The sequence below is a fragment of the Chelonoidis abingdonii genome, chromosome 3 (genome assembly GCF_003597395.2).
Source record: "Chelonoidis abingdonii isolate Lonesome George chromosome 3, CheloAbing_2.0, whole genome shotgun sequence".
Classification (NCBI taxonomy): domain Eukaryota; kingdom Metazoa; phylum Chordata; order Testudines; family Testudinidae; genus Chelonoidis; species Chelonoidis abingdonii.
In genome coordinates, this window is record NC_133771.1 from 71423749 (window position 1) to 71435653 (window position 11905).

The 11905-nt window shown below is 43.0% G+C and overlaps 1 protein-coding gene across 4 annotated transcripts in view; it reads left to right on the forward strand.

Moving 5' to 3' along the window:
- The window catches only part of PM20D2 (peptidase M20 domain containing 2), a 217763-nt gene that overhangs the window by 16433 nt on the left and 189425 nt on the right, over positions 1–11905 (forward strand). For all 4 annotated transcript variants that reach the window (XR_012655511.1, XM_075063845.1, XM_032787725.2 and 1 more), the window contains exons 5-6: positions 6965–7100; positions 10721–10828. Coding sequence is in view for 3 of the 4 variants with exons in the window: in XM_075063845.1 (XP_074919946.1) it covers positions 6965–7100; positions 10721–10828 (244 nt within the window). In the remaining variant the exon portion in view is untranslated. The remainder of the gene's footprint in view (positions 1–6964; positions 7101–10720; positions 10829–11905) is intronic.

Below are 11905 nucleotides of genomic sequence, written 5' to 3' on the forward strand. Positions count from 1 at the left end.
AAATAAAAATCAATTCACTCTTGGGAACAGGTTCCTAAAGCATTGTGTTGCACATATCTTGGGCCCCAAAATTGTACACAGATGCAACGGGGAAGCAACTCCAAAGCAGACGTGTTACTGCCCCTCATTGTCAAAGTGGTTCCTCAAAGCCTCTCTCATGTTAATAGCAGACCTCTGGGCTCCTCTGACAGCCCTAGCATCTGGCTGTTCAAACTCTGCAGCCAAGCACCCTGCCTCAGTGCTCCACACCTGAGCAAACATTTCACCCCTAGATTCACACAGATTATGCAAAAAGTAGCACGCGGCTATGACCATGGGACTATTATCCTCTGTAACGTCTAGCATGCCATTTAAACACCTCCAGCAAATGTTCAAATGGCCAAAGGCACATTCGACTACCATGTGGCTCAGCCTCTTAAAACACTCCTTGCTGCTGTCCAAGTACCCTGTGTAAGGTGTCATCCACCAGGTCTGTAAGGGGTAAGCTGGGTCTCCCAGGATTACTATGGGCATTTTCACATTCCCTCACTGTGAACTTGTGGTCTGGAAAGAAAGTACCTGCTTGCAGCTTTCTGAACTGGCCACTGTTCCTGAAGATCCATGCGTCATGCACCTTTCCAGACTAGCCTGCATTAATGTCCGTGAAACACCCCTGGTGATCCACAATCGCCTGCAACACCATGGAGAAGTATCCTTTCTTATTGATGGATTCAGAGGCAAGGTGATCTGGCACTAATATTGAAATGTTTGTGCCAGAAACCCATCTCTGCAAAGCTATCCACTATTTCATGCACATTTCCCAGAGTCACGGTCCTTTGCAGCAGGATGCGATTTTATTACTCTGCACACTTGGAGTAATACAGCCCCAAGAGTGAACTTTCCTACTCCAAATGGATTTGCGACTGACCAGTCACAGTCTGGATTCACCAGCTCCACACAGCGATTGCAACACGTTTCTCTACTGGAAGGGCAGTTCTCGATCTGGTGTTCTGGCAGGCAGGTCAGGGACCAGCTCAGCACATAGCTCCATGAAGGCTGCTTTACGCATCCTGAAGTTCTGTACCCACTGGTCGTCATCCCACACCTGCATGACAATGCAATCCCACCAATCAGTGCTTGTTTCCTTAGCCCAAAAGCGACAGTCTACCGTATGTGGCTGCTCTGTGAATGCACAAAGCACTGATACGTTGCTGCTGTCCATATCACACTCGGGTGCCTGCAATTCATCCTCTGCTAACTTTGCAAATAACTCTGAGAGCAACTGTGCTGCCATGCGTGATGTCCTTACGACAGCTAACAGCACGTTAGAGAGAAGTACAGGATCCATCCTCTCTCACTGCAGAGGCTGGCGCGTACTACAAAAGAATGACAGTTGGAAAAACTGCACAAAAGGAAGCCAGTCAGTGCCTAGCAAATAAAAATCTGCAATATAGAGCTATAGCTAATTGGCAAATAAAGATGATGGATTAAGTAGAATTTTTTCCTCTCTAAACAGAGGGTCAAAAAGAAATATTTACCAAATATAAAGTTGCACTAATAGTAAAAACTATATTGATAGAAGGCTTCTTTTAGTTGAAGACCTTGAATTCATTATATTGAAGACTGTATTAAAAAGCCTCTACTAGCAATTAAAAATGTAGACAAGGGGGGGGGGGGGAATAGTACTGTACCATGTCACATCTTGTCTCAGATGGCTAGGGTACACTGGAAAAAATTTCACCGTAAAGTTGAAAAGAACCTCCTTAGGATCTTGAAACACAACATCTTCATCAGTTTTATTTCAGATGTCTGTTTGAGAACATTTACAAATCTCTTCACACACTGCATCTGTGCACGCTGTGGAGTAAATTACTTTTGATTCCTTAAGTCAGGACCTGATGGGTACCTAACATCTGGGAATTGATCCTGCAGAGTGCTAAATACTTGGCTGGATTGAGAATACTCCTCTACTCCTCAACTTTAATCACGTGAGCAGTGCTATTGATATAAATGGGAGACTAGCCCCACTCAAGTAAACAGGAAACTCTCGGTGATTAAAATTAAACATGCTTTAGTGCTTCACTCGATTGGGAACATAGTGCTCAGTACCTGGCTGGACTGAGCCTCGGCAGAGTAATTGCAATTCCCATTTGATTTCAATGGATCAGGATTAGGCCCATTGTGCTGCTCCTTTTCCCATTGAGGAACAGAGTGCCTGCAGTTAAAATGATTGTGTTTAGCATTTCTTAATGTTGCTATCACAGAGGGGCTCTATCATACCCTCTGTTCTGAATCAGAACTTCCCACTGAGGGTGGGGCAATATGGCCCAGCGATAACAGCCTCTACACAGAAGATACTGATGTGCAATTAAACTCCATACAAACAGAAAATGTAACTGGCCTGTTCTACAGGGCCCAGAGGAGGTGTAAGGATGAAACAATCCCTCCAAAGATGAGTTTGTCCACTGAGTGGTAAATTTTGCTATCAGAGCTGTAGGATTGTTTTGGGTAGGGAGAGGCTGTTGGCAAGCATGTAATTTGGGAAAATCCTGTGGTTCACCATAGTCCTAGCACCAAGTCTGCTCGCAAGTACACCCAGATGAATTCTTCAGGAATTTGTGTGGGTTTAACAAATGGCAGAATTTGATCTTTTACAGTGTTTTAAAGCACGTTGTGTTTTGCCCACATATGGGCAAGAAGCTTAACCCAAAAGGAATGACTTGGCCAATGAAAAGGTACCACTAAATGGACAAACTTCAGCAGAGTTGATTCAGGGGCACCCATCTGCTTTTATGTGGGATCACTGATGTGCAGCTGTTGAGAGTAAGGCCACGTCTACACTACGCGATATCGAATTAGCTAAAATCGGTTTAATAAAACTGATATTATAAATTCGATTTCACGCGGCCACACTAGGCACAGTAATTCGGTGTTGTGCGTGGATGGTCCGAGGCTAGCGTCGATTTCTTAAGCGTTGCATTGTGGGTAGCTATTCCGTAGTTATCCTATAGTTCTCGCAGTCTCCCCTGCCCCTTGGAATTCTGGGTTGAATCATTGTCACGGGTGGTTCTGGGTAAATGTCATCAGTCTTTCTTCTCGCGGAAAAAACAGTGACAATTCTTTCGCGCTTTTTTCCCTGAGATTCCCTGGCAGGACGCATAGCACGGCACCATGGAGCCCGTTCAGCTTTTTTTTTTTCGCACGTATGTGTCTGGACTTGCCTAGCACAAAGCATACTCCCAGCGCTACACAGCAGCATTCATTGGCTTTTGTTATAGCAGAGGGTTACAGGTCGTTCTAACCGTTACTTGCCGGAGTAAAACTGGCAATGAGTGAACGGTTATCATCTCCCCCTCCTTTACTGTCGCTGTATAATGCAGTGCCCCTGGCTTGAGATACGGACAGGGGGTGCAACAGCAAAATTGGAATGATCTCCCCGCAGCAAATCACCTCCTTTATGGTTTCTAAAAATTACGTCAGTCCTGCCATATAAGGCAAGATGTTACTTAGAGGACCAGATGTATAGAGCACAGCTGCGCCATGTAGTATTCACAGGGATGCCACTGCAACAACCCCAATCCGTTGCTTCCCTCCTCCCCAGCCTTCCTTGCTACGTGGCAGCTGTCCCCCCCCTTCCCCGCCATTTTGGCAGTGAATTTATAAGAATGCAGGAAGAATAAAGAAAAGCATGTTAGTGAGATAAAATGAGGGGGAGGGCAGCCTCCGGGGCTAATGACGTCAGCAGGACAATAAGCGGTGCGGGAGAGGAGCCCGTGATGTGTGCTATGCGCGATCCAGGTCAGTACAGAATCTTTTCTTTTACACAGGGAAGGAGGGGCTGAGTGAAGCTCAGCGCCCCAGTTGCTGTGGAGGAAAGACGGTTCACAAGCCGTTCTGTACATCTTACTGGGATAACTGGGATCAATCCAATTTACCCAGGCCGCCCCGGCTAGCCTCACCCCTAGGCCAAGCAGCGAGCACTCACGGGCTGATTGACGACGACGGAATCAGTTCATATTGTTACCTCTACCACCGGGAGGGGAAAGGACGCATAGATTTCACTGCTGCAGCGATCAATGTCTACCCAGCAGCACTTCATACACATAGGGTGACATTTGAAAAGTCAAGAAATGATTTCTTTCCCCTTTCTTTCACGTGTGCACGGGAAAGACCTGAGAGCATTATACCCTGTGAACCATGCGGACAATGTTTTGAACCTACAGACATTGGGAGTCAGCCAAGAATGCAAATAGTTTCAGAGATGCTGTGACTGTGGGATAGCTGATCCTCTATGCTACCCCTCCCTCCATGGCATCCATTTGTATTCTGGTTCCCATTACGTTGTTCACGCAAGCACTGTGTATTCTGGAGATTTTTTTGGAACAGCTTGCCATTTCATGTTCTGTAACGGAGCTTTGGATAGAACGATTTGTTCTCCCATACAGCATCAGAGCAGTTCTCCCGTTACGGGTCCAGTTGGAGTACATTTTTGGATTTGGACTGCATTGCCACCCGTGCTGTCAAGCTCCACCACTGGGCAAACAGAATGTAATTTTCAAAAGTTTTTGCAGGGCTTTGCCTTTACCTGCCCGCTGCATCCAGTTCGATTTGCTGTTCCAGAGCGGTCAGTGGTGCACTGTGGGATACCGCCCGAGAGCCAAAACGTGATATTGTCCACACTGACCCTAATCCGATATGTTTATATCGATTTTAGCGCTACTCCTCTCGTCTGGGAGGAGTACAGAAATCGATATAAAGTGCTCTTTATATCGATATAAAGAGCGTTGTTGTGTGGACGGGTACAGCGTTAAATCGATTTAAACGCGTAGTGTAGACCAGGCCTAAGATATGGAGCAAGGAGGCTGATGGCTGGGTCCACAACCTTTAATCTTGAAACGTCCCAGTAAACTCACTAGCCTTGCCTCATGCTGTGTGAGTTGAGGGGACTCCCGATAGGACAGTGTACTTCAGAAAACTCCAGGAGTTAGATACAAAAGTATTTGCCTTCCATGAAGCTGGATAAAGGGCAGGATCACCTGTTCGTCTCAGACCCTGGAGGCTGATATTTGAATAGAAGATACCTTTTTACTACTTCAAGATGATTCCCAAGGGCTTGTCTACACTGGCAATTAACAGTGCTGCAACTTTCTCGCTCAGGGTGTGAAAAAACACGCCCTGAGCGCAGCAAGTTGCAGCACTGTAAAGCGCCAATGTAAACAGTGCCCCAGTGTTGAGGTGGTGGTTGTTGTTTTTTTCAGAGCACCACAAACACAGAAGGCACATTAAAGTGCTACACTTTAGTATTGCCAGTGTAGACTAGCCCTAAGAAATCCACAGGCATAATGATTTGGAATCATCCTCTGAAATGGCAGGGCTGGGGAGCCGGCGATGGGAGGAAGGGATGACAGCACACAACATAATCTGCATATGCAAAACCTGCAAAGTGACTGCTGCATTTTATAGCCTGCAGATTAGGACAACCTGAAATCATGTGGCACTCCTGCTTCTGAGATGTGGCAGACCACGGAGACTAGCTCATAGCTGACAAGTCACAGCCAAGAAGCGGTGCCTTTCACTCAAGCTGAAATATATGGAATGCAACGTTGCAATCAAGCTCCTCTGCTTTTTTCAGCAGCATCACCTCTTGCAAACAGTAACCACAATTTTACACATGGCTCAATGCGGCAGATACCTGATGTTGATCTTGCTTGCAAATTCATTTTTGAAAATTATAGTCTAAATTGATGAGAAAGTGGTTTGGATTATCTGTTCTATTTCAGGCATTCTAGCAGGAACAGAATTGCAAGTCAATACCTGTGTCTTGTTAATTTGGGGTTGGGCTGGGTGCCATCTTTAAATTTAAATGTAAGGAAAAATGCATGCCCATGTTTATCTGAAGTTGCTTCCTTTTCATCTGGCTTGTCTATACTTTGGCTGGTGACACTTTGTCTTGGTCTTCTCCAAGGTATCCATGGTGGTCTGCAGAGTGCTTGTGGTATCTGTCAGACATGGCATGCAGCTCGTTGTAAAACTAGCAGGTCTGCAGCTCAGCACCAGATCAGTTGTTGTCTGCCCTGATCCTGTGGTTTGCTTGGCTGCTGATCCCTGTCATACCCCTTTGCCTGCATCCCCTATGCAGTCTTTTCTTAGATGTTCACCTTTGTACGTCTGTTTTGTAGCTGTGCTTGCACAGTCCCTTTGCTTTCCACAGGCCCAGGAGATCCAATATCTCTTGTCTGCTCCTCTATTGCATGGAGCCAACATGATCAGTTGTGTCCAGCTGCCCAGCAAAGGAGAACTGCTAGGTGTACTCACCATGCTGGGCAATCAGGAAAAGGCATTTAAAAAATAATGGGTATTTTTGAGGAAGTGTGTGGTTTCCAATCTCTGTGACCCTTTGGCAATGGAATTCACCATTGTTACCACAGTGGTCACTGATGCAGGGTATGGGGCATTGTGTCAGGGTCGACGCAAATCAATCAGTGTCTACTCTCGTGCTGCGTCAACCTCAGTAGGTTGACCATAAGTCATCACTTTTTGGGATGGGGAGTGTGGTGGTTTTAATGTTGCTGTAATGGGGCACTTATTTTGGCCGAAGACCAATTTGAGCATAGACACATACAGAATAGGTCAACGTAGGGTGACTTGTGTTGTAGCATAGACTGGGCCTTGATAACTTCTATTTTCTAAAGATGCTTTCCACCAGGATTCTTGCTTCTGGAACTTGGCTTCCTAGTATGAAACTGTCAGAACTCCCGCAACTTTTTTTTTTTTTTTTTTTTTGGTACAAGCAGTAATTGACTAAATGCTGACAGTCAAAGGCTCACTCCTTTTGAAAAGAAAATGATGCTCTTAAACTTTGCTCTCAATATCCATAGGCTATAAAATGTAAATGAAGTGTTGATCTGTTTAAAAACATGACATATTTGCTTAAACTTAGGCTTGTATTGGTTTGGAAATGTAATCATTCTCTTTTCTTGGTGAGGTGGAAATCAAAGGTGGAAGGCATGACTACTACAATGTGCTTCAGAACAAGAGTCTGGAGAAAACCTACATAGAGAATGGAAAAGAGCTTGGAATGGAATTCCTTGCAGATGAGTCTTTTTTGAATGGTCCATCAGGTAACCTTGGAAATTGTTTTTATCTCATTTTTGAGGTGAGATGTCTCAAAAGTTGCTTTGACTATTAGCTGACTTAAAATGTCAGAACTTGATCAGGATTTCTTATTAACTGCCTATATTCCAAGTGGAAATGGGGGGAGAACGGGAAATTAAGTGAAGATAACTTTGATCAGTAAGGAAGGCAAATGACTAAATCACACTCTTCAAAGGGACTATATTTACCTATACTTTCATGTTGATTACTGCAAATTTGTTTGTATAGGTGAAACCCCAAGTTCTAAAAATGAATGGCAAAGTATAGCTTTTTTCTAAAAATCCTAAATTAGACCACAAAATGCCCAAAAAATCATTTCTGTCACCGACATCCAAAGTGTGTAGAATTTAGTGAGGAAATGCTGGGGAGATTCTCACTGTAGAGTCTTGGTCTTCCATCACAAAACAGGTGGAATGCCCAAAGCTGTTAAATTCTCTTGGTCCATAAAGGCAATGGTAGCAAGAAAGAGCATGAATTCCCTACTAGTGGTGTTCACTCACCCCTCCTGATCTTAACAATTGCATTCAGAACCTTCCAGCTTTGACCATGGTCCCCTGCGAAAGCTGCCCCTTTCTAGCTACTCTTGGTCTAGCTTTTCTTCATCCCATCCAGCATTAATGGCATTGGATATCTTTTACTGTGTTCCTCCTGGCCTTCATTCAGATTGGTGGGTCTTCACAACTTTTTGTGTTGCTCTTTCGTTGTCATGGTGGGAAATGGGAGAAACCCAGGAACTCTGACTTAGGAACTGGCCTTTGGAGACCTTGAAACTCAAGTTTCTCTATGGCCTGGCCTTTATTTTGTGTACTGAATGTTTCTGTCACTATTTATAAGGTCTCTGCTTCTTTTAAGGTAAGAGGTTTAATGGCTTAAAGGTTGAATGTGGATTCAATATATTCTTTTAGGATATCTGTTCTCACAGTTGACAGAGAAGGAAGACAGCTCAGTTGCTTCTGCAGTGTCTGTATAGCAGAGAAGTCAAACGTGCAAATCTGCTTGCAGGTATTGCCCTAGGAGATCAAGCATTTTGAAGAATTACTAAAATCTCTCAAATTGCGCACTCCAGTACTATGCTTATCTGGCACAGAACTAGGCTTGAGTGAAGGAGAAACCCCTAAGTGTGAACCTGATCTGGCTTTGACTTGGTGCCATTATGGCTTTCAGTGCTGTGACCCAATTCTCCTTACACCCTGTGGTGTAGCTTCACTACAATATCTTTTTTTTTATTCCTTCAAGACAAACAGCTTCGTGTGCATGAGACCCCAACAATTGAGATGGTAGCATACTTTGACTTGTCAGAATGAAGCAGAGCCTCCACATAAGACACTGAGGCAGGTTGTGAGGAAGCCAGCAGTTCTCGAAAACATCACTGTTAAAAGCTAGGACTCCATAGTGAAGCTTCTTGGAAATCTTTGGATTTTCCCTCCTCCATTCATGTTTGTGAGAGAGGTAGATGATGATTTTGGGGTTCTGTTATATGCTCAGTGATCTTACCAAAGTTTCAGTATCCACTTCAAGGCACACTTCTGCTCCTTTAGTAGTTGGACCTCTTGGTTCACTCCTCTGTTGAAGTAGGCACAGCACCGTGGCCACAAAGGCTGCATCTCCACAATAGAGACTGCCACAAGCCAATGTTAATGTTTCCTGGATCAAATTTGACTACCTAGGCATCTACTAGAAAGGTCAAGCCACTTGTCTGACAGCAGTCTGATTAGCTGGTGGCAGAGACCTGTTGCTTGGATGCATCGTGATCAGAAGACTTCTGATAGAAATAGTATACCTCTATAGACGAACACAAGATGGTAAAAAGAAGGGAAAAACCTAACATTACCCAGTTTTTGAAAAAGTTGTCTGACAGCATGGTTTGAGTTGATAATGTTGTCAACGTAGGCTCATCACAAATAATTTCTTTCTAAGTCCAGTAGTGAGATGATCGTCAGAAGATGGGTAGCCATTTACCTCTTTGCCAGCAACAGCAAGAAGGATGCCTATAGTTCTGCTCCAAAGGAGGTATGCATAGGAAATCTCTTATGGATCACTTCTGATGTGCTGGGGCAAAAAGTACTAAGATTCTCTTAATCTGATTTGAATTTGGCAATACGAGCACATAGAACTCCTGGAGCCTCCGTTTTGTCTTCCCAGGTCTCTGAACTGTTGACTAAGAAGATGGTTTTACAATCTGGGCCTTGAATACATCTGATACGTGCTATGCCAAAACTAGGGTTTATTCAGACCACGCTACTAAAGTGGTAAAGGTTCATTGTTTGGGCAAGAGGAGATGATGTTTCTGTTCTACCTCCATTTTGTCTATTGTGGACTACTTGCTCCACCTAAAGTCTTACGCTTTCTGTTCTCAGTGTATGAGATGAAGATTCTCAAGTCTCTTTATTGGCAATCTGTCTCCTTCCAAAGGAAAGTTGTAGTCTTCTTCAAGACTTAGTGGTGGATTGACTGAAGGAACTAGTAATGCCTTCCTTCCAGTCAAAGACCTTGTCTTGACATGGATCTGTCGGTGCTTGATAGAGGTATTTTTTGAGTCTGAGAGAACCCTTTATTTAATCTATCCTCACAGATGAATTTTCTAATGCCAGTCACAGTTGTGAGAAGAGTGAGCTGTGAGTTCTAATAGGAATTCCTCTTTCACAAATTCTTCCCAAAACCTCATTCTCACCAATGGGAAAACTAGACTCCATATATGGATAGGACATGTCATTCAGCAAGTAGGAAACACTTCGTAACTCTCTTGAATGATCAGTATGAAGGGAATCCCATTTCCAATCAGCGCCTGTCTAAATGGCACATGCTGTGCATTGAGATACTATGCTTACCTCAAGATGTTATAACTCCCTTGACCAGGAGGGTGAGACCTCGCTGATGTCATGTTTACAATGGGAACATTAGACACATCTACAGGACTGCTGTGTGGCATCTTTACAAAACATTAATCTCTTGATTTGGCATCTACAAGTGACCTTACTTTCCAAGGGCTCTTTTGGAATCCTTGTTTTGCTAGAATTCCTCAGCCCTACTTTGAGTTGTACAGTTTAGACTCCCACAAATGAGGATAGAAGCCACAGAAATTGCTGCTTACTGTGGTATCCAAGTTCTTCAAGAACGTTGCTTTTGTATATTCACACTTGAGGGATGGCACCAGCCTGGTGCTGCTGAGCTTTGGAAGCCTTCTAGAAAACAGTAACTAGTGGATTTCCACAAGTGCCTGATTGTGGGCACAGATCCTTGGGCACAGTGGTTATAGAAGGTTTGTGCATCCCCAGTCATCTCAAATCCTGCCATTAACCCCAAAGAGGAACAGATCTCTATAAAACTCTACACTTACTGATCTGTGTTGTGAGGAGGCACCTGTATTTCAGTGAACTTGTTCCATGTGCACTGCTGTTAAATAGAAGTGCAAAATCAAGTAAGTATCGACTCTTTGTTTAATACCATGACCAGATATGATGTTCTAGACAGTGATACTGTACTGTTTTACTACAGTTCAGGTGTGCATCCCAGATGTTTTTATTTGTCTTAAAAGCTGTACATTATAATATTTGTTCATTGAGCAAGCTTGTTTGTCTCTTTCTAGGTTCCACCGACTTTGGGAATGTTACATATGTGGTTCCTGGGATTCATCCCTATTTTTACATTGGCTCAGATGCATTGAACCATACCGAGCCATACACTGCAGCTTCAGGTAATTGCTTTTGAAGTGAACAGGGCTCTAATTTATACGTGTTCTTTGAAACTTTAAATATAGAAGAATATCCACTAACACTTTATGGTTAAAGCCACATTCAATAAAGTACTAGTCCTATAGTGTGCCTCATACTGTTTTGAAGAATATCATCCTATTTTACTTCTCTCCTATAAAAGGTTGCCTTTAAATCTTGCATTATAGGATGGAAATTGAACAGCTATTAATTAGCTTGCTAGAAATATTCTTGCAATTGTTGGAGACTAAAATACTCCAATATAAATAATAGTTAAGAGGATGTATATAAAACATTGGTTTTGATCCATTAGTATTTACTACAAATTAACCAACAGTAACCCACCAAAATACAAACACTTGGCAGAGCTGGAGATGCAGAAGATGAAGTGCTTGTCATGTTGAGCACTGGTTTTGGATCCTGCTATAGTAAGCCTGTAAAGTTTTAGGTGCTCAGGTATTACAATGAGCACATAAGTACGTAGATAGCAATGGTATTTATTCAGTAAGTATTTCAAGAATTAACTGTATGCTCTTAACAAAAAAAATCAAATTGCTATACAGTTGTTCCTCAATCACAATGGTAACTTTTAAAAGCTGGAACAGCATAGAAACTAAAATTGGCTGGAGAATACTTGTCATATTTTTCAAATTTGAAAATTGAGTGGTGGTAGGTGTCTCATATTTAAAGTTGAAGCTAGCTTCCTGTTAGAAGCCTGACTTTCTTCTTCAAGTTTGTACCCCACAGTTATTCAGAAAGAAATCTGATCTTCCTGAAATTGTGCATGTTGCATCTTATTTTTTGGGAAGTTTAGTTGAAAATCAGGAAAGAAATTTTTAAGTTATCGTGGTCTGAAAACATACCCAAAGTTAACTTTTTTGAAAACTTCAATTTAGAGTTTATCTCTGATATGGCTTAGTCTAGAAACTCTCCTTTTTGTTTGGGTTCCCTGAGATGTCTTTCAGTATTTTTTAGAGGGTTAATGCACAATGCTTTGTATGTTAACGAATTTTTGCCCTAGCTTAAAATATCTTCATCTTTCTGTTGCTGTCTGGGTTTTT